Source organism: Odocoileus virginianus, unplaced genomic scaffold (assembly GCF_023699985.2).
Source record: "Odocoileus virginianus isolate 20LAN1187 ecotype Illinois unplaced genomic scaffold, Ovbor_1.2 Unplaced_Scaffold_10, whole genome shotgun sequence".
Lineage (NCBI taxonomy): Eukaryota > Metazoa > Chordata > Mammalia > Artiodactyla > Cervidae > Odocoileus > Odocoileus virginianus.
This window is the reverse complement of record NW_027224272.1, coordinates 1,187,103-1,207,428: the sequence shown is the minus strand read 5'-3', so window position 1 is coordinate 1,207,428 and position 20,326 is coordinate 1,187,103. Positions and strand designations below refer to the sequence as shown.

At 43.2% G+C, this 20,326-nt stretch overlaps 1 protein-coding gene across 1 annotated transcript; it reads left to right on the top strand.

Annotated features, from left to right (window-relative positions):
* Positions 1 to 12,983: 12,983 nt before the first annotated feature.
* LOC110126816 (melanoma-associated antigen B16-like) lies at positions 12,984 to 19,976 on the top strand. Its single transcript, XM_020876685.2, has 2 exons — positions 12,984 to 13,050; positions 18,666 to 19,976. The coding sequence occupies exon 2, from the start codon at positions 18,699 to 18,701 to the stop codon at positions 19,740 to 19,742; it is 1,044 nt and encodes a 347-aa protein (XP_020732344.2). The 5' UTR covers positions 12,984 to 13,050; positions 18,666 to 18,698; the 3' UTR covers positions 19,743 to 19,976.
* Positions 19,977 to 20,326: the final 350 nt, after the last annotated feature.

The following is a 20,326-nucleotide window of genomic DNA, read 5'->3' as shown; positions in this document are numbered from 1 at the left end:
AACATTTGATACTGTTACTTCTTTTTTTATTGATAGCTGTTCTAATAAGTATGTAGTGATATCTCATCATCATCCTTAATTCACATTTACCTGAAACCTAGTGGAGTTGAACTTCTTGTAATGTGCTTATTTACTATCTATATTTTTCAGTGAAATCATTCTTTAGGTCTATATAAGAAAAAAATCAAAATTTTTCATATTCTTGTATAAGGAAAACCCCAGTTCATCCCTACTGTGTGTTTCTTTACTGTGTCCTTTACTGATGACATAGAACATTCACACTCTGACATTTCTGGTCAGCAAATGTTTGGAGGGTTGGGATTTTTTTTTCCCCTCAGAAAACAATTCTCTGGGACATCAGCTGGGTATCCTACAATTTAACTAGGACAGTACCTGGATAGAGCATCATATCTCACAGATTAAAGTCTCAGTCCCACGAGAGTGCCTGCCCCTCAACTTCAGATGCCAGTGGCAAGCCCAGGCTGTCACTTGTGCTTCTGACTAACTGGCTGTAGTTCAGAAGTTCCCAAGATCTCTTCCTTGGATTTGATTAATTTGCTAAAAGAGCTCACAGAACTCAAGGAACCACTTATTTACACTTACTGGAGTATTAAAGGATATAAAGTGTGCAGATAAATAGCCAGATGAAAAGATACATAGGGCATGGTCTGGAAGGGTCCTGAGTATAGGCGCTTCTGTTCCCATGGAGTTGGGACCAGTGTGGATGTGCTGTGCAGTCTAGAAGCTCCCTGAACCCTGTACTATTGGGAATTTATGAATTCTTACTCATGGAATCAGGATTATTAACTCTCTTTACAGCCCTCCTCCCCTCTCTGGAGGATAAGGGGTGGGACTGAAACTTCCAAGCTTCTAATCATGGTTTAGTCTTTCTGGTGACCAGCCACCATCCAGGAGCCCACCCAGACTCACCCCAATAGAAAAAAGGATGTCCCCAGTACTCTTATCACTTTGAAATTTACAAGAGTTTTAGCAGTCCTGTGTCAGGGATGAAGTCAAAGACAAATATAACAAGAAATGTTCTTAATATACTTACCACCTAGGAAATTATATCTGTTTTAGGAACTCTGTGCCAGGAACTGGGGGCAGAGGCCAGTTTATATATTACTTGATAATGCCTTTTGCCCATTTTCTAATTGTTTCCTTTTAAAAATGTTTTTAGATGTCTTTAGATATTCTCCATATGAATCCTTTGTACATATTTGATTTGGCAAATATTTCCACTGGCTTCTATTTTCATTCTCTTGAGAAGATTTTTTTATGGATGTTTTTTTAATTTGATGAAGTAAATTTTTAAAAATTTTTGAATTTGACTTTCACTTTCACTTTTAACATGTCCGATAGCCACATAATCAGTTCAGTTCAGTCGTTCAGTCATGTCGGACTCCTTGTGACCCCATGAATCGCAGCACGCCAGGCCTCCCTGTCCATCACCAACTCCCGAAGTCCACCCAAACCCATGTCCATTGAGTCGGTGATGCCATCCAACCATCTTATTCTCTGTTGTCCCCTTCTCCTCCTGCCCTCAATCTTTCCCAGCATCAGGGTCTTTTCCAATGAGTCAGCTCTTTGCATCAGGTGGCCAAAGTATTGGAATTTCAGCTTCAACATCATTCCTTCCAATGAACACCCAGAACATCCTTTAGGATGGACTGGTTGGATCTCCTTGCAGTCCAAGGGATTCTCAAGAGTCTTCTCCAACACCACAATTCAAAAGCATCAGATTCTTTGGCACTCAGCTTTCTTTATAGTCCAACTCTCACATCCATACATGACCACTGGAAAAACCATAGCCTTGACTAGACGGACCTTTGTTGGCAAAGTAATGTCTCTGCTTTTTAATATGCTGTCTAGGTTGGTCATAACTTTCCTTCCAAGGAGTAAGTGTCTTTTAATTTCATGGCTGCAGTCACCATCTGAAGTGATTTTGGAGCCCCCAAAATAAAGTCAAGAACTGGGTCCACTGTTTCCCCATCTATTTGCCATGAAGCAATGGGACCGGATACCATGATCTTAGTTTTCTGAATGTTGAGCTTTAAGCCAACTTTTGCACTCTCCTCCTTCACTTTTATCAAGAGGCTCTTTAGTTCTTCTTCCCTTTCTGCCATAAGGGTGGTGTCATCTGCATATCTGAGGTTATTGATATTTCTCCTAGTGCTCTAGATTCCAGCTTGTGCTTCCTCCAGCCCAGCGTTTCTCATGATGTACTCTGCATATAAGTTAAATAAGCAGGGTGACAATATACAGCCTTGATGTACTCCTTTTCCTATTTGGAATCAGTCTGTTGTTCCATGTCCAGTTCTAACTATTGCTTCCTGACCTGCATACAGGTTTCTCAAGAGGTAGGTCAGGTGGTCTGGTATTCCCATCTCTTTTAGAATTTTCCACAGTTTATTGTGATTCACACAGTCAAAGGCTTTGGCATAGTCAATTAAGCAGAAATAGATGGTTTTCTGGAACTCTCTTGCTTTTTCGATGATCCAGGGGATGTTGGCAATTTGGTCTCTGGTTCCTCTTTCTTTTCTAAAACCAGCTTGAACAACTGGAAGTTCACAGTTTGTATACTGTTGAAGCCTGGCTTGGAGAATTTTAAGCATTACTTTACTAGCGTGTGAGATGAGTGCAATTGTGCGGTAGTTTGAGCATTCTTTGGCATTGCCTTTCTTTGGGATTGGAATGAAAACTGACCTTTTCCAGTCCTGTGGTCACTGCTGAGAGTTTTCCAGAATTTGCTGGCATATTGAGTGCAGCACTTTTGCAGCATCATCTTTTAGGATTTGAAATAGCTCAACTGGAATTCCATCACTACCACTAGCTTTGTTCATAGTGATGCTTCCTGAGGCCCACTTGACTTCATATTCCAGGATGTCTCGCTCTAGGTGATTGATCACACCATCATGATTATCTGGTTCATGAAGATATTTTTGGTCAATTCAAAACAAAAGTGTAAAGTTATGTGGGGTCTCATCTAAGGGGTATAGAAGGGGGTGACCCTGGGAGTCAGAGGAGACTGTTGATGACAAAGTCTATTGCAGAAGTCATATCAGGAATTTAATTTGCTTGTGGTTCTGTGGGATGCTGTCTAGAGCATGCACTTGCCCAAGGGGCTCGAATCAGTTTAAGGTCTCTGCAGGCTACTTGGCTGAACAAAATGGATGCTGAGGCAGTAATACCATGGAGTAGCTTAGCTAACCTTTAACAACTCCAAACATAATTATAGATTTATCTATTTTTCTTTTCAATTCTGTTGGTTCTGTTTCAGATACTTTTCAGCTCTGTGCTTTGGTGAATCCACAATGAGCATTGCAGTAGCTTATTGGAGATTGACCCTAAAACTTGCAGAAAGTAATGTGGTCCTGTCAACACATAGATTTTTGCCTCATAAGATGTATGTCAAACTTTAGAACTATAGAACCATAAAACAATACACTTGTGTTGTTTTTAACAGCTAAATTTGTGGATATTTGTTAAAGCAGTAAAGTCAAACTAATATGTTAGTATAAGCAATTAGTGCTATAAATTCCTCTAATCACTGCCTTACCTGAATCCCATAGGTTCTGATACATTACATTTTAGTTTTCATTGATTCATTTGAACAGAGTTAAAAAATTAACCCTAAGAAATCCTCTTTGACCTATATATTCTTTATGGGTATGTTATTTAATTTCCAATAATTTGAAGATTTTCCTGATAAGTTTGTTATTGATTTATATAATAGTTTCATTCCATTACATTCAGAGAACACACTCTGTGTGATTTCATTCTTTTACCTTCTTAATGTTTCTTCTTTTTTTTTTTACACAGGGTATAGTTTAGCTTGTAAATATTCTACGTGTGTCTGAAAGCAAGGTGTGTTCTGTTGTGTTAGATCATGTTCTATAAACATTAATTGGATCTCATTAGATTATAATGCTGTTTAGTTCTATATCCTTTATACTATATTTGTTGTTATTGTTCAGTCACTAAGTCATGTCTGACTGTAACTCCATGGACTGCAGCATGCCAGGCTCCTCTGTCCTCCACAGTCTCCTGGAGTTTGCTCAAACTCATTCATGCCCATTGAGTCTGTGATGCTATCTAATCCTCTCATCCTCTGCGCTGCCCCCACCTCTTCTCCTTTTGTCTCCAATCTTTCTAAGCATCAGGGTCTTTTCCACTGAGTTGACTCTTTGCAATAGGTGGCCAAAGAATTGGAGCTTCAGCTTCAGCATCAGTCCTTCCAATGAATATTCAGGGTTGAATTCCTTTAGGACTGACTGGTTTGATATCCTTGCTGTCCAAGGGACTCTCAAGAGTTTTCCAGCACCACAGTTCAAAAGCATCAGTTCTTCAGTACTCAGCCTTCTTTATGGTCCAACTCTCACATCTGTACATAGACTACTGGAAAAACCACAGCTTTGATTATACACACCTTTGTTGGTAAAGTGATGTCTCTGCTTTTTAATATACTGTCTAAGTTTGTCATAGCTTTTCTTCCAAGGAGCAAGAGTCTTTTAATTTCATGGCTGCAGTCACCATCTGCAGTGATTTTGGAGCCCAAAACCATTAGAGTGGCATCATCTGCATATCTGAGGTTATTGATATTTTTCTTGCCAATCTTGATTCCAGCTTGTGAATCATCCAGCCTGGCATTTCACGTGATGTACTCTGAATATAACTTAAATAAGCAGGGTGACAATACACAGCCTTATAACTCCTTTCCCAATTTTGAACCAGTCAGTTGTTCCATGTTCAGTTCTAACTGTTGCTTCTTGACTCACATACAGGTTTCTCAGGAGACAGGTAAGGTGGTCTGGTATTCCCATCTCTTTAAGAATTTTCCACAGTTTGTTGTGATCCACACAGTCAAAGGCTTTAGCGTAGTCAATGAAGCAGAAGTAGATGTTTTTCTGGAATTCCCTTGCTTTCTCTATGATCCAGTGAATGTTGGCAATTTGATCTCTGGTTCCTCTGTCTTTTCTAAACCCAGCTTGTACACCTGGAAGTTCTCGGTTCACATACTGCTGAAGCCTAGCTTGAAGGATTTTGAGCATAACTTTACTAGCATGTGAAATGAGTGCAATTGTATGGTAGTTTGAACATTCTTTGGCATTGCCCTTCTTTGGGATTGGAATGAAAACTGACCTTTTCCAGTCCTGTGGCCATTACTGAGTTTTCCAAATTTGCTGGCATATTGAGTGCAGCACTTTAACAGCATCATCCTTTAGGATTTGAAATAGTTCAGCTGAAATTCCATCATGTCTACCAGCTTCCTCTATAGTAATGCTTTCTAAGGCCCACTTGACTTCACACTTCCAGGATGTCTGGCTCTAGGTGACTGACCACACCATTGTGGTTATCCAGGTCATTAAGACATTTCTTGTATAGTTCTGTGTATTCTTGCCACCTCTTCTTAATCTCTTCTGCTTCTGTTAGGTCCTTACCATTTCTGTCCTTTTTTGTGTCCATCCTGCATGAAATGTTCCCTTGGTATCTCCAGTTTTCTTGAAGAGATCTCTAGTCTTTCCCATTCTATTGTTTTCCTCTATTTCTTTGCATTGTTCATTTAAGAAGGCTTTCTTATCTCTCCTTGCTATTCTCTGGAACTCTGCATTCAGTTGGGTATATCTTTCCCTTTCTCCTTTGCCTTTCACTTCTCTTCTTTCCTCAGCTATTTGTAAGGCCTCCTCAGACAACCACTTTGCCTTCTTGCATTTCTTTTTCTTTGGGATGGTTTTGGTCACTGCCTCCTGTACAGTGTTACAAACCTCCATCCATAGTTCTTCAGGCACTCTGTCTACCAGATCTAATCCCTTGAATCTATTCATCACCTCCACTGTATAATCATAAGGGATTTGATTTAGGTCATACTTGAATGGCCTAGTGGTTTTCCCTATACTTTCTTCAATTTAAGCCTGAATTTTGCAATAAGGAGTTCATGATCTGAGCTACAGTCAGCTCCAGGTCTTGTTTTCGCTGACTGTATAAAGCTTCTCCATCTTTGGCTGCAAAGAATATAATCGATCTGATTGTGATATTGACCATCTGGGGATGTCCGTGTATAGAGTTGTCTCTTGTGTTGTTGGAAAAGGGTGTTTGCTTTGACCAATTTGTTGTCTTGAGAAAATGCTGTTAGCTTTTGCCCTGCTTCATTCTGTACTCCAAGGCCAAACTTATCAGTTATTCCAGGTATCTCTTGAATTTCCTACTTTTGCATTCCAATCCCCTATGATGAAAAGGACATCTTTTTTGGTGTTAGTTCTAGAAGGTCTTGTAGGTCTTCATAGAACTGGTCAACTTCAGCTTCTTCAGCATCAGTGGTTGGGGCATAGACTTGAATTACTGTGATGTTGAATGGTTTGCCTTGGAAATGAACCTGAGATCATTCTGTTGTTTTTGAGATTGCACCCAAGTACTGCATTTCAAACACTCTTGTTGACTCTGAGGGCTACTCCATTTCCTCTAAAGGATTTCTTTCCCACAGTAGTAGATAAAATGGTCATGTGAATTAAATTTGTCCATTTCCGTCCATTTTAGTTCACTAATGCCTAAGATGTTGATGTTCACTCTCACCATCTCCTGCTTAACCACGTCCAGTTTACCTTGATTCATGGACCTAACATTCCAGGTTCTTAAGCAATAATGTTCTTTACAGCATGGGACCTTACTTTCACAACTAGCCACATCTGCAATTGAGTGTTGTTTCCGCTTTGGCCCATCGGCTTCATTCTTTCTGGAGCCATTAATAATTGCCATCTACTCTTCCCCATTAGCATATTGGACACCTGCCAACCTGGGAGGGCTCATCTTCCAGTGTCATACTTTTCTGCCTTTCATACTGTTCATGGGGTTCTTGTGGCAAGGATACTGGAGTGGTTTGCCATTCCCTTCTCCAGTGGACAACGTTTTGTCAGAACTGTTCACTATCGCCCGTCTGCCTTGGGTGGTTCTACACATCATGGCTCATAGCTTCATTAAGTTACACAAGCCCCTTTGCCACAACAAGGCTATGATCCATGAAGGTGATACTGTATATCTTCTAAATCCTTGATGAGTTCCTTTCTGTGGTTGCTGTTGATTCCATAGAGAAAGGTGTTTTAAAACCCTGACTATCGTGTGAATTTGTCTACAAGTCTGTTCGGTTCCCTGAGTTTTTGTTTTATGTTTTTGAAACTCTTCTTTGAGGGCCTACATATTAGGATTGTTGTGTCTTTATAATTTCTGTGGTCAGCCCTTGAAGACCCTGGGCCAGACTCTCACTTCTTTACATCAGGTCTAAGGGGATGATGGTGTAGCCATTGGTTACTAAAGGGAACAGCTGCAGGCCCTACGAGGAGCCAAGGTGAGGACACTTCTTCAATAATTGGCAACCAGGCATGTCAGGACTGAGAAATACCAACAGATTAGTCAATACTAGATATCCCATTGTAGGGGTTGTGGCTGACACACCCCTTCACTTTTTTTTTTCCCTGGTGTTGCAGGGAAGCAAGTGCCTTGAAGTGGCAACTTCACAGCAAGGGAGGGGACCAAAGCCTAGTTAATAGTTAAAATGATGATCTTGAATGTGTCCTAAGAGTATGACTCACTCCAGAGCACAGGGAGCCTGAATGCCAGCCCCTTCTGTCAGGCCAGTATACCTTAGGCAGGGATAAAAGGCCTCATCCTAAAACTCCCTGTGACTTCCGCCCTAGGTATATTAGCTTCTAGGACTGCCATAACAAGTACCACAACTTTGGTGGCTACAATAGCCATAAATTTATTCAGTCACAGTTCTGGAGGCCAAAGGTTTGAAATCAAGTTGTTAGCAGCGTTGGTTCCTTCTGGAAGCTCTAAGAACTTATTCTATGCTTTTCTCCTGGCTTCTGGTGGTTTGCTTCTGACGTCAGATGGCCTTTTTCCCCTCTGTGTCTCTTCTGTGTCTCTATGTCCAAATCTCTTTCTCTTTTCTGTTACAAAGATACCAGTCATCGCATTTAAGGCTCACCCTATTCCAGGATGACCTCACCTTAATTTGATCACATTTGCAAGGATCCTGTTTCCAGATATGGTCACATTCACAGCTAGTGGAGAATAAGACTTGAACACATCTTTTGGGGGCACACAATTCAATCCACTATATCAGAGGTCTTAGGGGGCAGGAAGAAGAACAGCCCTGTGGCTACCTAGAATAGTGCCCTCAAGGAAACCTGCAAAGACTGTCTTTATTACAACTAAGGAAGTATCTCCCTACTGAAGATGAGCACACCCTCTATACTTCTTCCTAGTAGATTGGCATTACCTACTCTCCTGCCCACACTTCTGCCTCATGTCCCTGGCCAGTGTCACCATACCTTGGGAGCAGAGGAGTAAGAAGTTTGGTGAGAAACACCACAAATCCCAAAGTCAGACACCTCCCCTCCTATTTGGGGGGATATTCTCCAGGGCCCCCTGCTGCTGGTATTCTTAGGAACTTCAGAGAGTCACACCCACTACCATAGTTTCCGCAAGTACTTCAGCATGAGATCAGATGAAGGTGCCAGGAGCCAAGATGAGAAAAGGATAAGCACCTCTCATTTAAGAACTGACCCAGAGCCCTTCTAATGAGGAAGCATAGTACAGTTGACAGTGCAATTCCTGCTGCCCAAGTATAAAATAAAAGACTCACTACAAAAGCAAACGTGTTAAAGATTGTCAACAAAAAGCATAAGTACTACCTCCCTGAAATTTTCACAAGTACTTCAAGCTGATTTTTGGCATGAATGTAGAAAAACCAACCCCAGAAGTCATTCCTATGCCTTTGTCAGCAAGTTGGACATAACCCACAAAGGGAGTTTGACTAGTGGCAGGGAAATGCAAAGACTGGACTGTTGATGCCTCTCCTGGGTTCGATCTCCATGAATGACAGTTATGCCACTGAGGAGGAGATCCTTGGATTCCTGAATAGTGTAGGGGAATACGTTGGGAGGAGGCATTTAATTTGGGGGGAGCCCAAGAAACTCCCCACCAGAGATTTGATGCAGGGAAAATGCCTGGAGTAGGGGCAGATGACCAGAAGTGATCCTCTCTGCTGTGATCTTTGGGGTCCAAGAGCCTGGTTGAAACCTGCAAGATGAAAATCCTGGAAGTTTTGGCCAAGGTCAACATTGCTGTCCCAGTGCCTTCCAGTCCTGGTATGAAGAGGCTAGGAGAGATGAGAAAGAGAGCTTGAGCAAGAGTTGCAGCTAGGACTGGCACTACTGCCATGGTCAGTTCAAATTCCAGGGCTATGTCAGTAGCTTTTCCTGGCTCTGGTGAAGTCTGAGGCAGATTCTTCATGTGGATGAAGAATGAATCTTCTTAGTAATGGAGGGCCAAAGTGGGGCTGTAGGTATCTCTGTGTTCCTGTTCTGTGTGGAGAACTTTGTGATTTACCTTTTATCTTTGTTTTTTAATGCTGTCTTTGTTATAGAAATTTTATTTAGCATCAGAATCTAAGTTTATGAATGACATAGATCACAGGTTTGTTGCTGTTTATCAGGCTTAAGAGTCTTGGTATTTTCTTGGAAATAAGAAAAAAATCACATAGTGAAATAATTAGGATCACAAAATAGAAGGGAAATAAAATAGTTAATTATTGTTTTTTTTATATTTTAGTATTTCTTTTAGTAAAAGTAAAGACACAGATGTGCTTAGCTTATTCAAGAATATAGGAGAAATAAAACCATAGTTAATTAACCTTTAGGTCATAAGCCCTTTCATCCTTCAGACATTATTAGGCATCTGTTCTTTGGAAGCCTCCTTATTAGTATAAGGAATGCTAAAATAAAGTTGGTCCAACCCTTGCCCATGGTACTCTAGAGTCTAGGAACAGCTTTCACATGATGAAGTTGGTGAAACACTGCACAAATCAAATAGAACAAACAAAAGGAAGGAGTTAAGCAGGATGGGCTGCAGATGAGAACAGTCAAATATAAATCTCAGAAAGGAAGAATGTTTGAGGTTTTGGACCTGACTGTTTCTTCAGTGGGAGGTATTTTTTAAGTTAAGTTGGATAGTGGGCTAGATGAGGCTGTCAGTGTTGTGAGTAGAAGCCAGACACTCATATGTATCTTAGAGTTGAGAGACTAAGCCTGAAATGAAAAACTGTTCATAACAGTTATTTTGATATTTTAGGTAAGCCAGAGAGAACTTCTACTTGTGACAGTAACGGAAGGTGGCCTGTACTTTGTCCCAGTGCAGTTGAATCTGGTATAAAAACTAGGTGTTTTATGTATATTGTGTATAGAGAGTTTCTGTGGGAAAAAGTCTGTGACTTGATTGAGGTACGATGTGAAAAAGATGCTGGGCCTGCAGTCTTTGTCTTTGGGCTGAGAACTAGAGCCTACTCCATTAAAAAGGGCATTTGAATTGTTATCTTGAATATAATTTGTAAGTCTACAAATTTTCTGCTTGTGGTGGAATGAATGAAAATAGGTGTGGTTTGGATGGAATGGCAGCTGGGAGGAGTAGAAGAAGGTGGCCCTTTACACAAATTTCAGGAGCTGTGAATTGTATCCAAATGGAGAAGACTCTTCAGCACTCAAATAATATTTTACTGAATGAAAGTCCATGTGCCCAACACACACAGTGAGGCCAAACAACACCAAAAGGTTGGAGTCTGGAGCAGAGAAAGGCTTATTGCAGGGCCTTGAACAGAAATGGGTGGCTCATGCCTTAAAAATCCAGAACTCACGGTCTGTCAGATCACACAATCTTCCTGTAAATTCCAACTGCACAAATGTTATTTTCTGGTTAGGTCATGGTCAGGTTATCCTGTATATTTCAAGCTATAGGCAATATTCTTTTACAAAAGGTGCAGAGCCAGCATGACTAAGCACAGGCACAGAGCACAAAGGTTACAGCAAGGTTAAAGTAAAAGGAACACATCTAATATGGAGTCAGATTTGTTCTTCCCTACTACATTATGTCTTCAAATGGGGGAAGTTGATGATGTTTTACTTGCAAATCAGCATTTTGGTTGATTTACTATTCCATGTCCTATAGCACTTCATGCTCTGAGACATGTATTCACAAACTGTTAATCATCTCAGATATGCCAGGCACTATGATATATGCTTTAGATGTATTACCTATATTCCAGCAATCCGAGAAGACAGGGCTTATCAAACCCATTTAACAGATGAACAGCCTGAGGCTCATAGAGTTTGGTAATATGCCCTTGTTGACAGGGCTAGAATATAACAGAGCTGGGACTAGAAACGTGATCTGAATTCTTCTAGAACCAACTGTTCTGCTGTCATTTCTTCATAAAAATAGTGCTTTTTTTCCCACTTCTCTGCAAAGGCTTTTTTTTTTTTTTTTTTTAATAAATCAAGCAACATATACAAGTGGTCTGTTTGGAGACACTTTGGTCTATTTGCCCATGCCTGCACTTATGCCGCAAACTCTAAAATATTAAAAATCTAAGTTTCTAATCCACTTGGAATTGGAATTTGTGTTAATCCATTTGGAAATGAAATCTGTGTTGTGTGAGGGGCAGTTTTAGTCACATTTTGTGTTTAATGTGAATATCAAACTATTGCATTGTAATTTTTTATTAAAACACTGTTCTTCTCCCCCACTTCTCAATAGTAGCTAACTTTCAATAAATCAGGATATATACAATGAGTCTGTTTTGGAACATGCCTGTATCTATACCACAAGCTCTCATTACTGTGATATTTTCACAATTCTTAATGTTGTATCTTTCTTTTTCATGACTGTGTTGGCTATTCATAGACATTTGCAAGTCAATTTAAATTTTAGAATGACCTTGTCAAGGTTCACACACACACACACAGACATACATAAACGTTCACACACAAATTATGTGACTTTATTGAGAAACAGACATTATAGTTACTAGTAGATTAAATTTGGGGAAGATGAACATGTTTATGCTTCCCTGGTGGCTCAGATGGTAAAGAATCTGCCTGCAATGCAGGAGACCTGGGTTTGATCCCTGGGTTGGGAAGATCCCCTGGAGAAGGGAATGGCTACCCACTCTAGTATTCTTGCCTGGAGAATTCCATGGACAGAGGAGCCTGATGGGCTACAGTCCATGGGGTCACAAAGAGTTGGACACAACTGAGTGACTAACACTAAATAACATGCTTTTAATATTGAATCTTCCATAGAAATACATATATTTTTCCATTTAGTTAGGATGTAAGCAATTTCAAGAAATATCTGTATAATTATTCTATGGAGTCCTTATACTTTTTATTATATTTATTTTTAAGAATGAGGTATTTATCATTATAGTTTAAAAGTTATTTTTATTTGAATTCACCTTAATACTGTTACAGAAAAAGGTGCATTTTTATATATTTATCTTATATCTAGCAATTTTGTTTAAAACCGTTTTATTACTTTAACAGTTTTTCATTAGTAGATTTACCTCCTACATGCTTTATTGATGTTTAATTATATTAGCATTGTTTTTGTTTTCTGATGCTTATCTCTTTGGTTAGCTCTGTTTCACATTACCTTCCTATATAGTATCTTTGTTAAAGACTAGGCTACCCACTCCAATGTTCTTGGGCTTCCCTTGTGACTCAGCTGGTAAAGAATCCGCCTGCAATGTGGGAGACCTGGGTTCGATCCCTGGGTTGGGAAGATCCCCTGGAGAAGGGAACGGCTACCTACTCCAGTATTCTGGTCTGGAGAATTTCATGGATTGTATAGTCCATGGGGTCTATACACCCCATGGTGTATATATGCTATATACGCTCAGTCCGACACCACTGAGCGACATTCACTTTCAGAATAAAAATGATGATAGACATTTTTGCCTACTCAATATTAAAAGATCTCAAGGTTCCCACAGCCTAGCAAAAGCCATTATAAGAACTTCGAGCAAGACCAGCAGTCACGTCTGCTGAAACTGAGTGCGTGCGTACAATGCCCACTCCTGCTGGGTGACCCCGGAGGTTCTTGTCTGGAGTCACCGGATGTCACGCCCCCTGACATTCCGTCGCAGACGGCAAGACTGTGAGAGCTTGGATCGGAAGCGCGAAGTCCAGTAGTGGGGCCGCAGGTGCCACTAAGTATCAGGTGAGCCTGTAAATGAGTACCGAGGGGACCCCCTGCCCCAGAATGGAGGGTGCCCACCTAATGAGAACACCACCCGAACCCTGGTGGGGTTCCTGCCCAGGCAGGTTCAGGGCCGACCTATCACGCACTTCCTGTTTGGCCGTCTGATCGAGGTGGTGTCTTTGTGTGTGCAGGGCTGAGTCCCTGACCTACGGGTCCAAAAGCAAACGCCCCGAAGTAAATCTAGAGGTGACCCGCCCCCCGGCAGAATAGCAGACTCACTGATTCTCGGCAGGGCAATCGGCTGAGGAGCCTCTTACCCCACCCCGCCACCGCCGCCCCGCCCCCACCCCCACCCCGCCCCCGCCGCCCCGCCCCCACCCCCACCCCGCCACCGCCGCCCCGCCCCCACCCCCACCCCGCCACCGCCGCCCCGCCCCCACCCCCGTCGCCCCGCCCCCACCCCGTCGCCCCACCCCCCACCCCCGTCGCCTTGCCCCGCCCCGCCCCCACCCCCCGTCGCCCCGCCCCGCCCCGCCCCCACCCCCGTCGCCCCGCCCCCACCCCCGTCGCCCCGCCCCGCCCCCACCCCCGCCACTGCCACCCCCACCCCGCCCCCACCCCCGTCACCCCGCCCCACCCCGCCCCCACCCCCGCCACCCCACCCCACCCTACCCCCGACTCCCCACCTGCCCACCTCATTCCTACCCCCATGTGCCCACCATGACCCCCAACACCCCACCCGCCAATACCACCCTACTCCCACCCCTCACCAGTGGGGGCAAAAGTGCTGCTGCTTTGCTCAGCCCTTGGAGTCTGAAGGAGTTGACTTTCTTTTAGGATTGACTGGCTTGATCACCTTGCAGTCCAAGGGACTCTGAAGAGTCATCTCCAGCACTGCACTCCAAAAGCATCAGTTCTCCAGCTCTCAGCCTTCTTTGTGGACAATCTTTCACATCTGTACATGAATACTGGAAAAAGCGTAACTTTGACTATATGAACCTTTTGTCAGCATAGTGATGTCTCTGCTTTTTAATATGCTATCTAGGTTTGTCACAGCTTTCCTTCCAAGGAGCAAGCATCTTTTAATTTCATGGTTGCAGTCACTGTCCACAGTGATTTCGGAGCACACGTATAATCAAAGCTATGGTTTTCCCAGTAGTCATGTACAGATATGAGAGTTGTACCATAAAGAAGGCTGAGTGCTGAAGAATTGATGCTGTTCAAACTGCAGTGCTGGAGAAGACTCTTGAGAGTCCCTTGGACTGCAAGGAGATCAAACCAGCCAATCCTAAAGGAATTCAACCCTGAATATTCATTGAAAGGACTGATGCTGAAGCTGAAGTGCAATACTTTGACCACCTGATGCAAAGAGCCACCTCCTTGGGAAAGACCCTGATTCTGGGAAAGATTGAGGGCATGAGGAGAAAGGGGTATGCAGAGGATGAGATGGTTGGATGGCATCACTGACTCAAGGGACATGAGTTTGAGCAAACTGTGGGAGATAGTGAAGGACAGGGAAGCCTGGCATGCTGCAGTTCATGGGGTCGCAAAGAGTTGGACACAACTGAGTGACTGAACAGCAGCAACAATTCCAGAACAGCCCATTAACATCAAGCTCGTCTATTGCCCTGTGGCTAAGCATGTGAGATCTCTAGAAAGGTTGAGCATGTATCAGATAACTTCATCAGTTTTAGGAATTTGTGAGCCTTGTTCTAAAGAAGTGAAGTTGGTTCCATGTCCTGGCTATTATAAACAGTGCTGCAATGAACATTGTGGTACACATGTCTCTTTCAGTTTTGGTTTCCTCGGTGTGTATACCCAGGAGTGGGATTGCTGGGTCATATGGCAGTTCCGTTTCCATTTTTTTAAGGAATCTCCACACTGTTCTCCATAGCGGCTGTACTAGTTTGCATTCCCACCAACAGTGTAAGAGGGTTCCCTTTTCTCCACACCCTCTCCAGCATTTATTGCTTGTAGACTTTCAGATAGCAGCCATCCTGACTGGAGTGAAATGGTACCTCATTGTGGTTTTGATTTGCATTTCTCTCATAATGAGTGATGTTGAGCATCTTTTCATGTATTTGTTAGCCATGTGTATGTATTCTTTGGAAAAATGTCTGTTTAGTTCTTTGGCCCATTTTTTGATTGGGTCATTTATTTTTCTGGAGTTGAGCTGGAGGAGTTGCTTGTATATTTTTGAGATTAATTCTTTGTCTGTTACTTCATTTGCTATTATTTTCTCCCATTCTGAAGGCTGTCTTTTCACCTTGCTTATAGTTTCCTTTGTTGTACAAAAGCTTTTAAGTTTAATTAGGTCCCATTTGTTTATTTTTGCTTTTATTTCCAATATTCTGGGAGGTGTGTCATAGAGGATCTTGCTGTGATTTATGTCAGAGAGTGTTTTGCCTATGTTCTCCTCTAGGAGTTTTATAGTTTCTGGTCTTATATTTAGATCTTTAATTCAGAAGAAGGATTCCCAAGTGCTTAAAGTATTCACAGTAAGAGCCCAGAGTTATCAGTGAGGAAACATTCACTCTCAGACACATGTGATCCCACAGTGTCCACAGATATTGTCATCCTAGGAGGTTGTGGACAGGGATATCCAGAGGAAATATTCCCTTGCTTCCTGTTTGGAAGTCATAAAAGAATGGGCATCTGGTCAGAAGAGGAGTCTTACACAGTGCCAAGAGCAATGTAGGAATTGAATGAGGACTAATGGGGCACACCATTCCAGTGTAGGTGTGATCTCCATGAACTTCACTCTGCCTCTGCATTTAGCCCTTGTAAGTCTGAGGAAAGAGTGGTCAGAATTCCTACATACTACTTTAGTCTTCAGAGGGCTCAGGAAGTGATTTGTGTTTATCTGAGTGGGGTCCTTGGGATTACCAAGGACAGAGTAGAAGGGGTTCCAGAAACTTAAGACACAGAATTAGAACGGAGAGCCTAAGTTACCCTAGGACAGGGTGGAGGGGCGGTGGTAACAAGGATACACTCTTAACCATCAGTCCAGGGAAGCAGACAGGATGGTATGCTGCTCCTCTTCCTTCTTGGGCTTTCAGTGAGGAGAGTGTTCGGATATACAGGGCTTAGCACATGAAGTGAGCAAAGGATGAGTCCCAAGGCCTGTTAAGACCAAGGTAAGGTCCCTAAATGAGGTTTGAGGGGCCTGCCAACCCCAGAACAGAGGGGTCCAGATTATCTTACCCATACTCTCAACACTGGTAAGCCTGCTGTGGTGACTGGGTAAGATTCCCCATCCTTTCTTTCTCAGTTGTCTCAGCGAATAGATCTCACTTTTTTGGGGGGCGGGCACAGATGGCCTTTGTTATCAGAAGGTGATGACTAAGGCCCTACTAGTTGCCAAAGTAAAGCCCCCGAGAAAGGACTGAGAGAACCTCCTGTCCCAGATGATAGGAGCCAAACATAAGTCATTTTAGATCTGCTGTCAGCTTTGTGAGGCCCCATGCAGGGCTATCAAACTGAAACATCACCCCATTTACTGCTTGGTGAATTCAGGGTTATGAAGATTGGTTTGTGAACACAATGTGGGATCCCATTACCTGTTATAAGTCAAGGAAAGTATCCTAATTGAGGCTTATGGGGATATCAACTCTAGAACCTTATGATCTGAACAAAGCTGTATTCATCGGTCATGTTTGGGAACTCTGCATGTCAGATCCTCTTAATACTTCCTCAGAGGTTGCAGGGGCATGACTCTCTAGTGTGAGGAGCAACTTCTGGTCATCAGAGGGAAGGATTCTCATACACTGTCAAGATTCAAAGTAAAGACATTTTTTTGAGCTAAGAGCTGACTATCTACTCGAACATAGATGGGACACTCTCATATACCTGTTGTGACTCTGTAGTCATTCCCAGGGATGTCCTAGACAAGGCTAGCCGGAAGTCTCATCAGCTCACTTCTAGGGAGGTGGCAGTCATGGTCTTGTCAGGCGAGTGTATGCTCCTCGGTTTTTGTCTCATCACAACAAAGATTTGGAGTGATGGACATTAAAGCCCCCTCGGCGTGTCACAGCTCTCGGGTCTTGGACAGACCGTGTTATAGCTCTCAGGTCTCGAACGGACCGTGTTATAGCTCTTAGACAAATCAGTGTTACAGCTCAGTGTTACAGCTCTATTTTATTTAGAAGATAGCAGGAAAATCCATCTTCGAGGCGTGAGGGCACGTCGATCCAAAGACGCGAAGAGAAGAGCGCCCCAGCGTGCAGGAGAGAGAGAGAGAGAGCTTTGGCTCCTCTTTTTATATGTCCCTCCCACCCCGGGCCTGTCCTATATAAATTGGGCCAGGAGTGCTGTTTGTTCTATCCGAGGACCTTCCTTTGTTCTATTTTCGCGGGCTTTTCCCTTCCTTGTCTTTTAGCCACCGCCATTCTGGACTCCTTTTCCCTATTCTAACTACCTAACAGTGTGAAGGAGGTGGCTCAAATCAGGAGGCAGTACAATAGTCTGTGTGGAGACACAAGAGAAAGACACAGTGGAATCCAGCCCAGAACATAGGGTTGTCAAAGAGCCCCAGAACTTTACCAGCTTAGGGAACCTGGTCAAAGATCTCATAACAGCTTCCCTGCTTTCTTCCTTCTTGAATGTTACAGACAGCTGATGTCCTTGATCTACGTCCTATATCATATGAGGTCAGCAAAGGAAGGAGGCCAGGGTCTGTCACAGTAAGGATGAAGAATAAGGTCTGAGGAGTCAATCCACCCAAGAAAAGAGGGAGCTCCACATTGTCTAGTTCTTATTATTGGCCTAAGGAAGACCTAGTAGAGGTAGTTATAAAGTGTACTTTCTCAGTTCATCCTGGGCTGACTCTGAATGATAGGGAACTCTTGTATGCAGACAGATTGGCACCAGTTTGCAGAGTGATCAAGTCTGAGGCCCTGCCAGTAGTCAAGGCAAAGACTCTGAATATTGAGGGAACACTGACCCCAGTAGAACAGGGATAACAGAGTTCAGCCTTGCACTGTTGTCAGTGCTGAGAGTCTGTGGGCAAGGATGTCAAATGGCTGTGTCCTCTAATTACCCCAATTAGATCTCAGTAGGTCAGGGCTTTGTTCTGAGTGGCAGTGTTATGGCAGCAGGCAGAGATCCCCAGACTTATGTAGATTCAAAGTAGCATAACCAAGTGAAACTAGGGGGACCACAACACCAACAGAGATAGCATCCACAATTTTAACTTTGTTGTCATCCCTGGGAAATCACAGAGATTCTGGAGAAGGTAGCTCAGCACATCCTCCTCAGTCATTTTAGGAGATGTAACATTAATTGGTCTTAGGAGAATAGCCTCATATTTAAGCATGGTAGAAGAGATCCTGGCACTGGCCAAGGTAATGAAACTGAGTGAGGACCGATGGAACCACCCTTTTCAGAAAGGTAATGGTGCTACAGAGACACGATACACCTGCCTATGTGATCCCTGAGAATTTTTAGCCTGTGTTGACTGCCTGGTCCCTGAGGAACATTAACATTCCTCCTTCGTGAGGGACGCAGCAGCCAGGAGACCTGTGAGACCCTTACAGCACTGTTAGCAAAAAAGTCCATTGAAGGCAACTCTTATCTGAGCCACCGCAGTTGAGTATACCAACTGAATCCACTCATATCTGCCTTCTTTCCCTTAGGTGGTGATTTTCCATTGCCCACACTGCTGCCAAATGCCACCCGTAAGAATCAAACTATCTAAGCGTTTTAAGAGTGCACGGCGTGCACAGAATCAATCCCTTCAAGCCTTCACTCAGTCCCAGGACCTGCAGATTGCACAGATCTCGAGGGCTCTGGAGGAGACCCATCTCTTCTCCTACCTTCAGATGCCTGGAAATTTGAAGGAGGCTCCTGGTGGTGATAAACCCAATACTCCTGAGGATCCTCATGGTTTCTCCGCATCTTCTATTGGCATCACAGCCACTGCATCCAGTAAATCAAATGAGGTCCCCATGAATCAAGATGAGGAGAATAGTCCAAGCACCTCAGAGGCTGTGCCAGGCACCTCAGAGGCTGTGCCAGATTTCATGAATGTGCCTGTGGGTGCTCTCGATAGTAAAATAGCTATGTTGGTGAATGTCCTGCTGTCCAAGTATCGAATGAAAGAGCCAGTAACAAAAGCAGATATGCTCAAGGTTGTCGTCAGCGATTGTGAAGTCCACTTCCCTGAGATCCTTCTGAGAGCCTCTGAGCACCTGGAGATGCTCTTTGGCCTTGATCTGAAGGAAGTGGATCCCACCAACCACTGCTATGGCCTTTTCATTAAGTCAGGCCTCACCTATGATGGCATGATGCATGGTGAAGCAGGCGTGCCCAAGACCGGCATCCTGTTACTTATCCTGGGTGTGATCTTCATGAAGAGCAACTGTGCCACCGAAGAAGAAGTTTGGGAAGTTCTGAATGTGACCGGGCTATATTCTGGGATGAAGCACTTCATCTTTGGGGAGCCCAGGCAGCTCATCACCAAAGATTTCGTGAGGGAAGGATACCTAGAGTTCCGGCAGGTGGCCAACGCTGATCCTGTGCAATTTGAGTTCCTGTGGGGCCCCAGAGCTCATGCCGAAACCACCAAGATGAAGGTCCTAAAGTTTATTGCCAAGATTCATGGGACTGACCCAAGTTCTTTCCCATCTCAGTATGAGGAGGCTTTGCAAGATGAAAACGAGAAAGCTCAGGCCAGAATTTCAGCCAAGGGTCTCCGCCACTGCAAGTTCTAATGTAGAGACTAGCAGCTGCTTCCTCAACTAGGGGAGTCAGGAATAGTTTCTTCATGCATTGTTCAAAGAAGCAGTTTGTGTTCGTATAATTTAGATTTGAGGTGGGGCTGAAAGGAGAATAGTGTATATGACCGTGTGTGCCTATTTTGTATGTGTAACTTGAATATTCTTTTTTGATATATGCATTGTTCAAATGATTCTTTTAATAAAGGTTTAATTGCTTTCAAAACTTTATGATTATTGATGATGCATTTCATGCTATAATAAGATTTAATTTTAAGAGCTCTGTTGTTTTAGAAATTAATTGTGAATCTATCCATTTTGTCATCTGGAACAAGATAACATGATACTGCTGTAGGCGTGTGTGTATGTGTGCTAAGTCACTTCAGTTGTGTCTGACTCTTTGCGACCCTATGGACTGTAGCCCACTAGGCTCCTTTGTCCATGGGATTCTCCAGATAAGATTACTAGAATGGGTTGCTGTGCCCTCTTCCAGGGGATCTTCCAGACCAAGGATCAAACCCAAGTCTCCTGCATCTCCTGCATTTCAGATAGATTCTTTATCTGCTGAGCCACCAGGGAAG